This window comes from Haliotis cracherodii, unplaced genomic scaffold (genome assembly GCF_022045235.1).
Source record: "Haliotis cracherodii isolate W230 unplaced genomic scaffold, xgHalCrac1.p SCAF_15, whole genome shotgun sequence".
Lineage (NCBI taxonomy): Eukaryota > Metazoa > Mollusca > Gastropoda > Lepetellida > Haliotidae > Haliotis > Haliotis cracherodii.
In genome coordinates, this window is record NW_027266270.1 from 27,776,733 (window position 1) to 27,795,295 (window position 18,563).

The 18,563-nt window shown below is 38.6% G+C and overlaps 1 protein-coding gene across 4 annotated transcripts in view; it reads left to right on the plus strand.

Annotated features, from left to right (window-relative positions):
• The first annotated feature begins 312 nt into the window (after window positions 1-312).
• LOC139462447 (uncharacterized) overlaps window positions 313-18,563 on the plus strand; it is a 66,816-nt gene continuing 48,565 nt past the window's right edge. For 3 of the 4 annotated variants that reach the window (XM_071244168.1, XM_071244169.1, XM_071244174.1), the window contains exon 1: window positions 313-810. In XM_071244168.1, the coding sequence (XP_071100269.1) occupies window positions 689-810 (122 nt within the window). In that variant the 5' untranslated portion in view covers window positions 313-688. The remainder of the gene's footprint in view (window positions 811-18,563) is intronic. The other variant, XM_071244172.1, reaches the window with a different exon arrangement.

Genomic DNA, 18,563 nt, shown 5'->3' on the forward strand with positions numbered 1-18,563 from the left:
GATGGTGTTGTGGATAACAAGCGTCGTTATTTTCTGATAATATCATGCTATTTACCAGCATGTTAAATATACAAAGAGGCCTCTGGTTGCTCCTATATTATAATATTCACTCATTTAACACACCAAAAAAATATTTAGAGGACTTGTGCTATTAATAGCATGTATCATTATCTGCCCGAATCCACTGTTGCTCTGTAAAGACGATGGGGTATTAGATGACACTTCAGAAGGAACAGCTCATCACTTACAATCGACATGCAGTTGCTAATCCGCACCCCTAGAGTCATCAGCCAAATATCACTCTGTGACCGCGGTGGGGCCAATCCGAGTAGAAGACCTGAACCACATCGATTCCTGGCGGGCTTATCTGGCTTTGGCCCAATAATTGACAACCGGCATCGACTGACAAATATACAGCATCTATAAGCCGCGGACGGAGCGTAGATGCCGGTGTGAAAGCAGTGCCCACAGGCTACACTGTCAGACCATGCTCTTTGTTGTCCTTTGTTACTTTGAAGGTCCAGAACCTCTGTTTGCTGTTAACTGTTTCATTGTTTAGCTTGCAATGGTAGATGCCAATAGGAAAAATAGTTAAAAGCAGAACCTGGACATCGATCGAGGACTATCTTGCTTCGAGAAGCCATAGAAGACCAGCCACCACCGACTGCAGACCGCGCTAGAAGTGTGTATGGAATTCCAGGACCAAGGGATTGTGTCCATCCTGACCAAAGTTTTAGTCCAGCCAATGGAGACCGAAACGTCCACCCCAACGGGTGCACCTCCAAGGGTTAAAACCAAGGCTAAACCAAGGTAAAATATATCTGAAAATATATGATTATTAATTACATGTAAATTATACATTTCTGTGACGTAGTTTTAAAAATAGCTCTGATGCATAATATGTATTTTATTTGCCATACATATATCACCAGCAAAATATTTTCCACCTGTAGAAAAGGATGGAGTGAAACTTGTGTTGGTGTAGCTGACAACATGTAAATTGTTAGATAAGCAGGAAACTAATTAACTCATCTTACATTCTACATTGTACATTTATATTCTCGTGTATAGCTTTGCTGTTTTCGTCAAATGTAACTACTTGGCATATTTATAAAGACAGCCAAGTAACCTGTCTTTTGCAAACTGTGAATCGCCGGCACGAACATAACTTATATTATGAAACTAGAAAATGGTGTATATATTTATGAAAAAGTGTACACAGTACTAACAAATGTAAGCGTCCGTTTAAAAACTCTTCTTGCTGGCTCTTAGAAGGATGACACGGTCATGCTGATTTTTCGCTGTATGGTTCTGTATAATGACTTCCATTTTATTCAGGATGATCTGAAGTGAAATTTTGGGAATCACGGCCAATGGAATATTACGTCATTGTAAATAATAAGTAGGCTGTTGAATTACAGTACGAATACCAACGATTACTTGAGCAATACTACGCATTCTTAGTTAGTTCTGGTTTGTGAAGTATGACAGTATAGTAGTTGTTTTGATCATGTTTTCATAATGGTCTACGGTATATCAAGTTACATAGAATATGGATATAAACAATTTCCATAATCATAGGAAATCTCTGTTTAAAGCCGAGAACATTCTGCGATGCCCAATATATTATCAGCATATCACTTGCCATTTAGTGATGGTGCCAGGTGTTAGGGAAAAGATGAGCGTCTCCTGGCCCATCAGTCAAGTCAATTGTTACCTGAAAAACACGGGAACATATGTTACAAGTCAAAATGGGGGATGGCATCGAATGGCATAGTTTTGGTCATTGATATGTAATTATATTTCATTACAAACGACATATTGTGTCACCCAATGTGAATGTGGAACTAAAGGTTTGCGACATAAGCATATTACATATTCAACGAACCTTAACATGTACAATCTATGACCATAACTGATTGAGTGGTGATGGAGCACGGGTGGCCCAGTCGTCTGAGGCGCCGCAATTTGCTATGCACAGTTGCGTCCCTTGTGCATGCCAGAAACCTGTGATCAAGAAACGGGTGATTTGGGCTTTCCTGACACATTAAGCTGACACGCAGTGGAATTCTGTTCAAAACGGCGTTAAAACCAACTAGCTCACTCACTGTTGATTGTTAAAGGGTAGTGAAGACTTTCGCAAGAATTTTGACCGAAGCTATATTTCAGTAGAAAATAATCAAAAGAGTAAAACGCGAGTTTCTTTCAGACACAAAGCACGGAAATAATCCATAGAACCAAAGCAAGAGAAAACATGTTTGATGACTCAACTCAAGACTATTCAATATCTGATTATTCATTGACATTGTAATACAACCATAATAGTGGAATATTATGTTGTGATTTCAGAACTCGGTACAATGTAAATCGAACGGTGAGGAAATAATAATCACGCATGGTCCTCTTGTGTGCTGAAGATCGTTTATGATGTCATCGGTGGTCTTTATTTTCATTATCATCTAGATTATCGATGATAAATCAGGATATTTTTCAACCTATTACTGTCTTTTCTCATTCCTACTCTCTATGAATATGATAATTATTTTCTCACTTTTGTCCGCAAGGAATTCTCCGGCAATCCCTAGCAAGTCCAAAGAATTAATTACTAAAAATACTAGTATAATTCGGATTGAGTTGGGTTTAAAACAGCTTTGAACAGTGTTTCAGTTATATGTGTACATGGCGTGTCAGATGAATGTGTAAGGAGTAGGACGGGTATGGAGCTGACAAAGCTAAAAATATAATCAGGGCAAATCTGGGATTAAATAAATGTCAGTTATATCTAAAAACGTAAAAAACAATCGCTTGGCCGACATGTAAATGGAAAATATCCAGATGTTTCCAGATATCTGAAGCAATGGGGTGCACCAATTTTGGCACGGTTGACAGTGCTGGTGTTCAATCAAACAAGTAATGATAACTGTCATTATATCTTGAGCGTTATGATAATTATTATTAGCATTTACAAGAATAGGGATGACGCTACACCGTGTGTTATTTGTGTAAATGTGTATGTGTTATTCGTATGCCAATTAACTGAACCATATACACGTTGCTGCTTCTGTTTGATTAATTTTCTATCAACATTATACCATTAAGACAAGTTAATTCTTGTCATATGAGAAATAGACGAAAACCAAAGTTATTATACCTTTATAATTATGACAAGGGTAATTGTACATTATGTCATGAAATGTCAACATGTGGACAAGGTCAACATTGTGTTTTGAGAAAAATATTCTCTTTTCACTCACTCCCTTTTCTAATTGTGTTGGTTTGTGTGCTATATTTGAAGGACAGAACAAAACACTCAAATGTTCGATTGCAATTCCCTGTTCAGTCAACTCACGTTAAGTGGCAATTCAAGGCCTTGAGCTTAAGTGCAAGCAGTATTTCACGAGACTGTTCATGGCAGTATGGTAGCCAAGTGGTTAAAGCTTTCGCGTCCACGCCGAAGGCCCGAATTCAAAAGCCCCCATTGGTACAATGTGTGAAACCCATTTCTGATGTCCCCCGCCGTGATATTGTTGTGATATCACAAAAGTCCCAACTCACTCGTGCAGCAACTGTACGGTCTAGTGCAATGACGCTGACTATGTAAATTCAGAGGACCCAGATGACCATAGTGTCGAGCTATCCATACATTATCCAGTTCGAGTTATCAGTAGTAACCGATGGAGGAGAAGGATACTGCTGCGTGAGAACCACCGGTTAAGTTGGTTTTCTATTTAAGCGGAGTCTGGTTAGCAATAACAACAAGCGATCCTTTAATGTCCACGTTGGTTTTAGATATATGGAAATACAGTCGCAAATAAAATGATTAAAACTTTTTTTTCTCGCGGCAGTTAATGACCATTGCAACAGTTTGTAGATGAAGATGCAAATGATTGTGCAGGGGAGCCTTTCAGAGGCAACACAGTCCCATGATCTTCAAATCCTCCAAATTAAGTGTTTCTCTTTTTGAAGGAGCTAACAGTATTGATTGTCTCAAGATAGTAGCGCATTTTATCAGCTGTCCAACAGAATCCAAATGGCGCTCTTTATTGATGTTCAGGATCGCATTTAATCGAGACAAGATCCGTTAACAACTGCACTTTTTGTACTTTCGTTTCTTTGACAACCCCCCCATCTATATCAAAGCTGGAAAGTCATAAATAGAAATGGCTAGCAAAACGGTTTTCTGCATGAGTGGATGATTGGCGTGCACATGTTAAAATGATGACACATAACTGTGTTATTGCTACAACGGCTATTCAGGGAAGTATTACATCTGAGCAGATACCGTAGCTGTTAAAGGGTCACTGATAAAAGCGCTGAGGATGCATACCATGTCTTTGTTATATCATAACAGATACACTTATGACACATATATGCCTTTTGCTGAATATTAATTCCATAGAAAGTTATTAGTATTTCATAAGATTAGCTTAGGCATCATGTTTTTAAATATATCTAATGTCGAAACTGCTTTAATATTCCGTCAAAGCTTACTTCAGTTTTGACGATGGTATCATTATCTAGTGTCCATGACATTCGTTCATACCGGAAATACCATAGCTTAGATATTAATGATATCTTTTGTCGGTTGTGTAAACCACAAATACTTTAACGTCAGATCCCACCATTGCATTGATGGCGGTATAAAGATCTAATATATGTCCGTAAATGTGACTTTACCACATAAAGGACACGGTAACAATCGTTAAGGTTGGACGGTCCTCCCACCAAAGGTAACCTGCCAGAAGCACAACTACTTGCGTATAGACTTTGTGTTTATTCATTTAATTGTTTGTTTTGCGATATACGTTTAATTAAGATGATGTACTGCTGCGTATGTTGGTTGGGAAATCAACTGTGGCGTATGTAGATCACGTGTCATTTAGCCTTTCAGTGTAACTCAATGACTATATTTAAGGGGATAAGGGTCTAAAGTCTGAAGCCCATTTCTATTGAGGTCAATATATACTATCCCTTGACCTGTTTGAAAGTATGACAATGTTTCTATGTTATCTAGATGATAAAACATGAGGGTAGACAGCTGTTTTGAATTACATGATTCCAACTTGCAAGAACTGCCTATTTACCCGAGCTTAGTCCTCCTTTAAAGATTGAATTACACCTGTCCACAGTATGTTGATGTAATCCATGTATAATGTTGATGGTCTTCATTTGTATATTTCTTAATGCTTGGGGCACGGGTGGTGGTCTACGGCACCGCAATTCGCTGTAGTTCAAATCAAATCTATTAAGTTTCTACGTTTGTCAATACCATACCTCTGCTCGTGGGTTTGACCAAAGTGGTAAACGTCTGCATCACTTTACGATTTTCGTTGTGCTGACACGTCGTGATATAACTGGAATACTGTACACTCACTCCTTTATGGTGAATTTTGTCACATAAATAGAAATAAAAAATAACAAAATCATTTCCTTAGTCATAAGAAATGTCTGCTGAAACCAGAGCTCCTAGTTCCAGGGACGGCGTCATTATTTGATCATAAGTTCATAGTAAGGTAAAACAGTTTACCTTGGTACATGTACATGTCCTTATCGATCGGTAACAGTGCCCATTAACATGTTACTACACTTTGTGAGATATCCGTGACAAAAACACAAGGTTGCAGGGTCATGATGACCTGTCACCTGAACAAACACGGGAACATAACCCATGCTACAAATAACAATAGGGAATTGCATCGGGCATCCTTTTGGTCACTTATGCGTCAAATTTGGTTGAAATGGCCTTCACATATCTACCATAAAACATATTGAAATTTTTACCAAGACATTGAATACTGTAACCCTGATCAAACGTTTTTAGCAAGAGTCGTATGGCACTCTTTTGAATCTTTGTAGCAAGAGCATGCGTATCTATTGATATTGTCTTGGCGTTTAACACTAGGTATTTTTCAAATTTACCAGAAGTCAAACTAAAGGCAGGTCGATTTCCACCCTCAGACACTTTGATCTTCAATAATGTATCGCTTTCTAGAGACCGGACACGCAAATTGTCATACAAAGGGAATTAATTATATTCACTAATCAGAACTTATGTCAAAGGTTTACAGGATATTATTAACAACAATGATACTAAAGCATGGAGTGCTTTGGTGTTTACGATCTTTTGACCAGTAAACCATTTGTTAATGTGTCAGGAGTTAACAGCTGAAGAATCACATGGGCTGCACGTGATACCATGGTAACTGATACGCTACGTGAAACACTCGTGCCAAGCACAAGTCGATGCTATGTGCACTGGCTGCTTGACGTCGATAGTACACTGAGTGTATAAGGCTTTCAGGAGCATGGGGTATGTCAAAATGTCGATAATCTATGAAGTGTAGATTGACTGCATCGCAGAGCAATTCTATTTGTTCTTTAAATCTACATTTATTGATGGGAACTATGTTACGCATCTTTCGTCATGATACACCATTCGGGGCGGTCGGGTAGCCTAGTGGTTTAAAGCGTTCGCTCGTCACGCCGAAGACCCGGGTTCGTTTACCGACATGGGTAAAATATGTGAAGCCCTTTTCTGGTGTCCCCCGCCGTGATATGGATGGAATATTGCTAAAAGCGGCGTAAAACCATACTCACTCACTCACTGATACACCATTCATAAAAAAATATAAAAAACGGTAGATAAGAATCACACAATTTGATTTTTCATTTACGAAAGAGTTTATATGATTCAGTATTAAGATTCAAATTCTGTGGAGCAATGTATAAGGCACTGTCTATATGGTTCGGAAAACGCCATTAAAATACAAGCTTCAGTATTCTTTCCATAACTGTCAGAAATCACAAGTCCTTTGCCAAGACACAGTTTATATAGTTCAGTATAAAGACGCAAGTCCTATGCTGCAATATATAAGAAACAGTTTATATAGTTCAGTATAAAGATGCAATACCTATGCTGCAATATATAAGAAACAGTTTACATAGTTCAGTATAAAGATGTAATTTCTATGCTGCAACGTATAAGCACTATTCATATGGTTCAGAAAACGCTATTAAAATAAAGTGTCAAAATTCTTTCCATGATTCTCAGAAATCTCAAATCCTTTGTACAAGAAACAGTTAAGATCTGTCAACTTTTAAGATAAAGTGTATTTGCTTCAGTGGAGAAAACGCAGATTAATTTATTTTGTATATGACACAGTTTACATTGCCCAGTAAAGAAGACACAGTTTACATTGTTCTGTAAACAAGATACATTATATATTGTTCAGTATATAAAACACAGTATGTATGTTTAGCATAAAAGCCACATTTTAATTGTTCAGTACATAAGACACAGTTTAAAGTGTTCAGTATATGACACACACTGTATATTGATATAAGATAATAAGGCACAAATTCCATCCACTTCACTAAGCCCTAAATTGCTGCAACCCTGACCAAACAACTTTTGAGCAAGAGTTGTGTGACACTCTTCGTTGAAAAGTTGTGAAATGATATGAAGACACCAAAGGCTGGAGCATCTGGAATATCGCTCGACTTAAAGGGAAACTTGACTTGTTGGAAAGTTGAAGTCATTCCTCTTGCAGATGTTTTTTGTCAATCTGATTTTTATGTATAAATCTGAATATGAAACAGATGAGGCGGTTACACTGGTCTCTTAAATGTCTAGCTCAGGTGCGTAAATCAGTTGAAGGGAATTGACTATATAACCATTATTGAAACGATATCAGGTCACCGATATACCTGAAACTAAACTCAGATTTCTTGGCCAAATTCCCTTGTTTTGTTTTTGCCAATCCGAGCAGAAATTATGCCTTTTATCTATTGAGAGACATAACAACAAGAAGAACACAACTGGTGCCTGCTTCTTGACTAAATGTCCTACCTCAAATTTCATAGACGTTATCTATGAGGTAGTCAAGCATTTCACATGTTGTTTTCTTAGTAACTTCAGATGACATTGGCCTTCTTTTCTGACAAATTGTCCTCAACCTTTGAAGATCGAGATGTAACTATGGTCACCACGTTTACTGACAATGCTCCGTGGGTCAAGGAATGAAGTTTTCCCTTATGTCTATCGTGTGAGATAGAATGGACCTTCGTTCTTTTCTGAGACTGCAAAAGTTCAAGCAAAACCTCAGAGCTTTTGCGAGTCCACATCGCATTAGTTCCACCTTCCAACTTTCTGTAAATGAGTAATACTATGGTTAATCTTTGAGACAGGGATCAAGACAGTACAATATCTCTATTTTTGTACGGGTTGTTATTGGTCTGTGAAATCTAGTACAAAAGAGGAATGGACGTGTCCACCGGCTTTAGAGTTAAGACAAAAGTTGATAGTACAGATGCGTGGTTTTGGCAGATTTCAACATTCTGGCTTTATATGTGGCATTATTTTCAATGTCAATTACGCTATGTTGGAATAATAGAATGCACTCTGCTTTCAGAAGAAATTTCTTAAGGTGGTGAAAAGCATTGTGCACCTGCCTTAATTACCCTTATGTTACTTTCATGAACAAAGTATTGTTTTACGAACATAAGGACTCTTTCAGACAACCTAAACCTGAATGAATTAGCTGCAGAAATGAATTCTCACACATCAAAGAAATGTAAGAATGTAATTAATGATCTTTCTTTAAACATTAATGATATTGCACACCCAAATATATCCGGCTCCTGATTGCACATATAGATTCTCACAAATTTCGTATACTTACATGTTGGGGAACTAGCGTTCTCAACTAATCTAAATAATTATCAGTGAGGCAAACCTGACTTTTTATACAAATCTGGTGGACTATGTTGAGATTAACAATTAAGAGTACTTTTATACAACCTATATATATACACACACACGCAAATGTCGCTTAAAAAAGTGTGAGATGCATGTTAGCTTTAGCTGATCCTAATTGATCATGACATGCGTCACATGACGCCTGGGCTTGTTCTGATTGTAAAGGGAGGTGCAGGCGTCTTATCACGACATCAGAAATAGGAATTACTTTATCTTTGCGTAATAGGATTAACTGCATGTTGTTTCACAAAGTATACTTCTAGATAGAACTAGAATGACATGCCTATTGCCATTAATCGCCGCTTTCACTCCACATTTTGTTTGAACTATCCATCATCCATCACTATGCTTATTCTAATATACTACTCAAAATTTGATAAGGATCACTAGGTGATATGTGTGTAAGTTACCACAAACATAACAAAAGACATGACTCTGACTCAGAAACGTGTTTAATCATGTTATGAATGAAAATGCATGAACAGCATGAACTTGTATCAATATGGAATGTTTAAAATCTGCAAACACCAAAAGGCATTTCATTAAAAAATGTTAACAGCAAACAAGAGAAAGAATTACACAGTTATGAGGGATAGTCCATCATTACACTTAGTCGATGAAGTGTCAATATCGAGTATGACCTCCCCTTGCATCAATGACGGCCTGACAACGTCGAGATATGCTGTCAATAAGCACCCGGATGTTCCTAATGGGAAGGTTGTTCCACTCTTCCACGAGGGCATGTCCGAGCTCTGCCAAAGTCGTGGGTTGTGCTCTACGGCGTGAAAGGGCAACCTGCAGCATGTTCCAGACATGCTCAATCGGGTTCAAGTCCGGCGAGCGCGCTGGCCAATCCATGCGGACAATTGTCTCCTGCTCAAGGTACTGCTCAACCACCCTGGCGCGATGAGGACGGGCGTTATCATCCATCAGGATGAACTCAGGGCCAACAGCACCAGCGTAGGGTCTGACGTACACATCGAGGATCTCATCCCGGTACCTCACCCCCGTCATTGTTCCTCTCTCCAGGACATGAAGATCTGTCCTTCCATCTCTGTTGATTCCACCCCAGACCATGATGGAACCACCACCATAACGGTCATGTTCACTGATGTTGGCATCATGGAAACGTTCACGTTGTCGTCGCCACACCCGCTGCCTCCTGTCTGTAAAGTCCAAACAATACCTGGACTCATCGGTGAACAGAACTGGAACCCAAGTGACATGATCTTCAGCCCATTCCAATCGCTCCCGCCGGTGTCGAACAGTCAGGGGGATTCGGACACATGCCCTTCTCGAGTAGAGACCTGCATTGTGAAGACGATTCCGTATCGTCTGAGTGGACACATTCACCCCCGAGGCGTTCAGGAGGTCGTTACGTAGGCTGGTTGCTGTCCAGAAGGGATGACGTCGTGCCTGAAGAGCCACAAAATGATCTTGGCGTTGGGTTGTCGACCTCTGACGACCACCCCCATGTCGGTGTGCTGCTGTACCAAAATTTTGCTGTCGGGACCAGGCCCTGCTTACAACGCTCTGGCTGACGTTTAGTGCATTGGCAACGTCACGTTGTGAATAGCCAGCATCAAGCATTCCAATACATCTGCCCAGTTGTTCTGTCGTCAGGCGACGCCTTACACGTTGAGGGGGCATTGCGTAGACAAACGTAGTGTAAACACTCAATTGAGTTTACAGTTTCACAATGAATCAGACACCGTTGCCTGATTGGAAATCGTGCAATGGTAGCAAAAGCATGAACTGTGATGTGAAACGCATTTCCCATGGCATGAAATGCACGTGCACGTGTGTTGGAGACGTTTTTGATTTCACTTGAACACAATATTGCCAGTTATGCAGTTATTTTGTTTTTTTTATTAAGAAAAATATCTACGATCCTTATCAAATTCTGAGTAGTATATAATACTATAGAACGTACTCACGTTGGGGGCCTTGTTGTTAAAGCATTCACTCGAGACGCCGGGTTCGATTCCCTACACGGGTACTACGTATGAACCCCACTTTTCGTGTTATCCGCCGTGATATTGGCGGAACAATGCTGAAAGCGGCATAAAAACACACTCTTGTGCAAGGTTCACATTAACTAGTCATAAAGCCTCTATTTCAACATCATGCACGCGAATTCCAAAGGAGAAAGTTGATGGGGATGCCTAGTGGTTAAAGTTTTAGTTCTTCACACCGAAGACCGGGGCTCGATTCCTCACATGGATACAATGAATGAAACCAGTGCTATGTCTCTATGTCGCATATAATTGTTGTAGTAAAAGAGTGTCAGCGTGTTACAGAATAGAGAAATTATTTCAATATGTGGCATAATGAACAAAACGAACATTTCACAACACCTCATTCACGACTATATAAACGCATGATATATATGAAACATAACCCAAGCCGGTTAACCGACATAAATGTTTTAGACCCATATTTGCAAATGCAGCAGCGGTACTTATATTGATTTTTGTTCCGCCATACTGGAAACATTCTTAAATCAAGAGATGACTGCAACTCGCCGATCAATTTAATGTTTAGCCAATGCTCATAAATCGTCGTTTACCCTGGCAACCAATTTTATTGGCTTTTTAACTTTAAAATCATTATTCGCTGCCCATCGATGCATTTCAAAATAATCCCCACAGAGGAATAATGCTTGCAAACCTAGCAGGATATTGGGAGAGTCAATATTTCTATAAATAAACCAAAAACATATTGGATTTACTCTATGCCAAACAAAACTACGATACGTAGGAAGAAGTTTAATCTCAACGTTGGAATATGTTTGGGGTAATTCTCAGATTGACCGTCACTTGGCACCATGATATGCTGACTGTCTTCATCACGAAGTGTTTTACAAGTCTGAAGGAAGCAGATATATTTCAACTTTTGACCACGTCTTTGAACATTTTACAGTTTAGAGGAATTCAACCTCGTACCATTGTAGCTCAGACACAAGGCAATCAATGACTTGAGATATGCTCGACACCATTAGTAGTCCTGGTCTTTCAGAGCGAATTCTACCAGACATGATCCAACAATCGGCGCTCAGACCTTCAGAATAGGGTATTCACGACCATCCAAAATCAATGTAACTTGCAAAGTGTTTAACCGATTTCCACTGTTTACGTCTTGCCTGCAATCTCAAACAGAACCACGAGGAGTATTCCAGTCAGTTAGTTGTTCTTGTCACTTTAACCGATCCTGGCGGTGAGAATAATGAAGCCGTGTAGTCTGAAATGTGACCAGAATAATGAACAAGGATTCGAAAACTGAGAAGCATTGGTCTTCCTCTCCAACTGCAAGACGCATGTATTGCTGTACATCATGTTGGATTGTTGATCTACTTACGACCTTTGGTAGACTTGCTAGATAGGGCTGAACATCATGTAGGATTGTTGGTCTGCTAACTACTACGGGGAGACTGGCTTTATACGTACACGATCCGGATTCACCCTGATTATTATTTTTTGGTTCATAAGCACCATACACCTGTGGCTTTCATCAAAATGGGAAACGTCTAAGACCGGAATGTGTTCGAACGTTCCTCACCCATTAAGCTGACCCGCAGTGATATATATGATTTACTATTAATAGCGGCGTTGAACCCAACTCACTCATGCAAGAGGTGCTACACACGGGATGATCATTATTACTTTTGGCATGCTACTATGGCCATAAGGGCTGATGCAAGGTACATGTATTTTGCAAACTGCAAAACGTTTGCATATATTGCCAAACACCGTGAGATGCAATTGACAGACCTTTCAGTGTATATCCCCTTCACCTTAAACATACAGTTTTCAAATGGCTACTCTCATTCTTCATATTTGACGTTAGCATCGTAAAATTAAATCTCTTACTCTCATTCTTGTAGCCATTTTATTTTGGGTATTCCTTTTTTGTATTCTGGGTTCATTATTTTCATTACTTGCTTATGGAATCCCAGATAACAATGCTACACTGTCAGCGCCATATGCGTACCTGTTGGTTTTTGTCTCAACATGTACCAGTTGGACTTTCCTAGCACATTAAAATGATGTTTATATTACCTCCTTAACTCCTTCACTCACTCACTTTTTTGCTACCTTATAACTGCACTAATCTTTGAGGCAAGGAGAATATCTGCAAGTCTCCAGCTATAGATTAAGTAATCAACTACCCCCACAGTGCCATTGCAGCCTGAGGAAGAAATCTCATCTTGTCCCTGACCATGGCTGACTTCTAATTACAACAGCCTAGGGCTACACCAAGAAGGTCTCCATTGTCTATTTGGTTTCAAAACGGATCTTGCAATAGTGCAGTGCAGACTGATCGTTAGACAAACCTCTATTGGCTACGGGGCGGTCGGGTAGCCTAGTGGTTAAAGCGTTTGCTCGTCACGCCGAAGACCCGGGTTCGATTCCCGACATGGGTACAATGTGTGAAGCCCATTTCTGGTGTCCCCCGCCGTGATATTGCTGGAATATTGCTAAAAGCGGCGTAAAGCCATACCCACTCACTCTATTGGCTACAGCAAATGTACAAGTTCATTTTCTATGTGGCCTGATGGCAAGAACTTTTTTATCACTATGGTATTCAAATGGGGTGTCTAAAATTGATACTGTAACCCTTTGGGGAATAGCCATTTGATATGGAAAGGTGGAGTACTTGGTTTCCCGGCTTGCAGGGTAACAATATATTAATTCTTCTCTGAAATATGTCATTTTTTGGCAACCTTCCCAAATTGCTTGTTCTGTTTCTTTCATAACCCACACCTTTGATGCTCCACGTTTAAGATAAATCACGCCTTATTTTGTTTTCTTTCCATTATTTTAACAATTAAATACTTGTCTGAAAAGCAAACTATAATGTACTTTTTGAGAGTCACATTTGAAAAGGTTAAAGTATGTGATATTATTTATTCCTAGATAGTGAAACTTCCTAAATTCGATGTCAGGGTACGATCGAAATTTTATGGGACTATCCATAGTTCGAGACAAGCAGCGAGTACATACCAGTGTCACCTGGAACATAATGTTTCATAACGTAAACGATAAATTGAGTTAATTGAGTTTGAGTTACAGATATTTCATTGTAGTCTTTTATGACTCAACAATTTACTTTTTAATTTCTGAGAGATAAAAGTTCAATGTTTTATAAGTGATCATATTCTAAAGCTGTTGGTTCTTTAAACTTTGAAAAAACTTAATTGATTACTAGATAACGGTCTTCTACACGTGAAAGAAATATCGCAATTAGGGGATATGAGCAGAAAGTAATTTAAAATCAACGCAGTGTATTTGGAGGGCGTCAATACTTGAATACTCTGAATATAGGTATTTCGAAACCATTCGCCCACAAGCTGAAATCAACGGTAAACTACACCCGCCCACGGCCTGTCCAAATGACCCCCGATATTCAACGAAAATTGTGTAACGTGTATCAGTCTGTGGCAACGATTACTGACAAATGAACGATACCGTGATTCTTCCAATCTCCAAACCATCCGTGTGTTTGTTCCTCTCCTGAAGCTACCACATTCCATTACCTAGGTCTCGATGTCTCGACCAAACCTCATTACAGTGTACTTAACGGGAGTCGCCATGCAGAAAGATGGCCCCCCACACAGGTCACATTTGGATTTGTGTCTTCTGCATGAGTTGGCACCATCTAGGGAGAACGGATTGATTGACAACAGAATCCAATCAGGCAACCACATCATGTTACTTCCCAGGAGGCATGATATTCTTTCTCCTGCAGCTATTACCCGAGGTCAGCACTCAGTGTGTGTTTAATGAAGAGGATGTTTTTAATGTTACCCTTTCTTGAAACCTCATTTTAGTTTCAGCAGGTATATATCCGTTTAACCCTTTCTTGAAACCATATTTTAACGCAAGCAGGTGTACACGTTGTACCCTTTCTTGAAACCTCATTTTAATCTCATCAGGTATATACTTTGTACCCTTTCTTGAAACCTCATCAGGTGTACACGTTTTATCCTTTCTTGAAACCTCATTTTTATCTCATCAGGTATACACGTTGTACCCTTTCTTTGAACCTCATTTTAATCTCATCAAGTATACGCGTTGCACCCTTTCTTGAAACCTCATTTTAACCTCATCAGGTATACACGTTATACCCTTTCTTGAAACCTCATTTTAATCTCATCAGGTATATACTTTGTTCCTTTTCTTAATCTCATCAGGTAAATACTTTGTACCCTTTCTTGAAACCTCATTTTAATCTCATCATATGTAAACTTTGTACCCTTTCTTGAAACCTCGTTTAAACCTCATCAGGTGTACACGTTTTATCCTTTCTTGAAACCTCATTTTAATCTCATCAGGTATACACGCTGTACCCTTTCTTGAAGCCTCATTTTAATCTCATCAGGTATACACGTTGCACCCTTTCTTGAAACCTCATTTTAACCTCATCAGGTATATACGTTGTACCCTTTCTTGAAACCTCATTTTAACCTCATCAGGTATATACGTTGTACCCTTTCTTGATACCTCATTTTAATCTCATCAGGTATATATTTTGTTCCTTTTCTTGAAACCTCATTTTAATCTCATCAGGGTATATATTTTGTACCCTTTCTTGAAACCTCATTTTAACCTCATCAGGTATATACGTTGTACCCTTTCTTGATACCTCATTTTAATGTTATCAGGTATATACTTTGTACCCTTTCTGGAAACCTCATTTTCACCTCATCAGGTGTACACTTTTTACCCTTTCTTGAAATCTCATTTTAACCTCATCAGGTTTGTATTTTTTATTATAAGCTGTTAAATGAGAGATTGTGTTTTATACATTTAATACCATATATTTTCATGTCAAGATATTTGTGTTACATTCCGTAAAGAACTTTTTACATGCAAAATCCGAAGGACCAAGGATAGATAGATTCCCAACACTCTATTGTTTGACAGACGAGGTGACTAAATTGGATCGTGTGGTCATGCTCAATGGCTTTCTTGATTGCATGTCTTCGTGCCAAGATGACTGGGGCGTTGTTCTTGAAATCAAACTACCATCTATTACTATCTTTGTGAAAACAGTTGTGATAAGCATACGAGGGCAATGGGACATGGTGGTCTATTGGTCAAGGGTGCTAAAACTCGTTAAAATGAATGTGGGTTCGATTCCAAGGTTTATGTCATGTTATCCTTGTTCTGTGAGATAAATGGCCAGGCTGACAGTCCCGACCACAGTGGTAAACGTAATTTGGGACTTTCACCCTACTTTCCTAAATCACTTCCTCACTATATATAGTCTTTCTCTTTGTGTTGTCATGGCGCCCTACGGCAGTGGGCTGCATGGCCATGTGGAGATAGTTACTGGCATGAGACTAACGTCAAAGTGGCTCTCGTACCATCATCATGCAAAAGGAAGAATTTAAAGCAAAAACATGCTCAACCTTTCCACGAACACCTGGTGTCATTTTCAGAGATGCATTCATGCATTGTCCATCAATATGATGCCTTTTACGCCATATGGAATCTATTTCGGGAGATAACGAAGACTTATTATGAGCTAAAACAAGATTCGTTATCCTTGTTTATGTTTTCATTGCACCTGAGATTTTTAGCAATAAGTTGCGAGAGTATTGTGTTATACTTCACATCCGCTTGTTTTTGACTCGGTCTATATTCTAGTGTCCCAAATTATTTACCAAAAATTAGTCCGGTACCGGAAACAAATTTTCTTCAATTTGATGACCAAAATATTAACTCTCCAGCTGTAAATTAATGTCGAAAATAGTTGAAGAGAAAGTTATATAACACGTGGCTTTTAGACAATTCTTATTTTTGTACTTACTGTATAAAGTGCAGGGTGTGCCCTTTATGTACACAGTGATCCAGCCGAATATGTTCACTAAATTTTAAACGCAGGACAATCGCACAAAAAACGTCAACATTTTTTGCTAAAAGTATTCATGTCAGTATAGATTATAAACCCTCATTTTACGTCATCAGTGACGTAAGTGAAGCTATTAACAAAGTTCTGACGTCACAAAGGTGTTACTAATGTGTAAAATATATTACCAAGATAATCTTCTCGAAGTGTGCAACTGAACACGTTGACCTTAATAGCCCTGAATATGTTTTTAGAATATGATCTGTCAATCATGTTAATTGTGTTAATTAATGAAGTGTCAGACTTGAAATCAATGTTAGTTTGCAGTCTTCACAAAGTATACTCTCTGAAGATAGAAATATAATTATGGTGTAAATGTAACACGTCAACGCCAGAGAATAGCCATGCTCGATTATCTACTAAAACAGATTCCGTTGGACGTAAATGGCAAAATTATACGAATGGATCGCTAAAAATCAATGATGATAACGGGTGTTCGCGTAAAGGGTAGTCATGTCCTGCCCTACCGGTAGCACCCACCACTTTATATTCAATATTCAAAATAAAAAGAACAAGTTCAAATTATAATTTCACCAATAAAAAACTATCATACACATAAAATAAATCATTTCAAAATTATGTATTTTGTGTTATATTATTATCAGCAAAATCAGTGTTTACAAGTAATTTGAAAAAAGATTATTTGTTGAATTGATTCGGCCAGTACAAACTGAGACATGAAAATAAGTCAAATATTTGTGCAAAAGCTATTTCCTTTAATTTCCAAGGAACGCGTCTCAGCGTGCCTGCCTTTTTCCTGTGAACGAAGATGTATACAACGGGAAAATAATAAGAATTGGCATTTCTCACTCTCAGGCATGACGTCAACATAGCGAGCATTGATCATGTATTGGTGTTGTTCAGCTGATTGCCAATCAGAATTTCTCGCAAATGCTCACGCCATAAATAACACTGCCAAAATGTCAATATTCCTCTCATGAGACCTATACATGTATTTCTACTAATTAAAGTTGATATTTGAAATATTCTCCTGTGACTATTACATTTTTTGGGGTCCAGTTATTAGGGTAAACCAGAATGGCACAAAAGATTAACAGAAAACATGCTTAATTAGAACGGGAAAATATACTGCATTGAGGTGACCTTCCAACGACCGGGATATTTTTGACGACGGTGGAAGTGGTACCCAGAGGGTCCTCATTCGTCGAATGCTATTTTAAAAAATAATTATTACTGCGTTTATAGAGGTGAAGAACTGTTCTTAAACGTATTGTTCTGTGATGAAATCCATCAGGATGTTGCTTTGGTATACGATTTCTTAGTCTTTGTTGTAATGCTTTATGAGTGTATTTTACATGTATATTGTAGTCAGTTCTAATTGAGATGTTGTTTTGATCAAAGAAAACATGCTCCTATAATCGCAAAAGGTTCTGCCACGATATTGCAGGAAACAGGGGTCACGTGTTCATATTTATTTTTCGATATGCTTTTCTTTGGTCCATTTGTCCTTCTAATTTTTCTCACGACTACATATTCGTGCGTGTAACATAACTTGTTCTGTCTGAGGCGGTGGGATTGCATAATGAGAAAAGATTTCACTCGTCACGCCGAAGACTACCGTTCAATTCTCAGCGGGGTCACTATTGTTTTTTAAATCGCTTCTTTCAAACAAAAGCATTGAGGATCGTATTTGTCGTCGGATCTTATGTTAAAGCAAGGATTCCATTTATCGGGGTCGAACAAACGTTCTCACTTCTTAGTTATTTTTGCTTTTATATTCATTGCAGTTATTTAATAAATCTAACGCAATATAAAGCAATCGAATTCGAAACATCAACGCCAGAGAATTCACCAGTCTCGAATATCTGCCGAAAAACATTCCGCTTGGCATAAAAGGCAAAATAGTGGCGAACTATATGTGAATGGATCA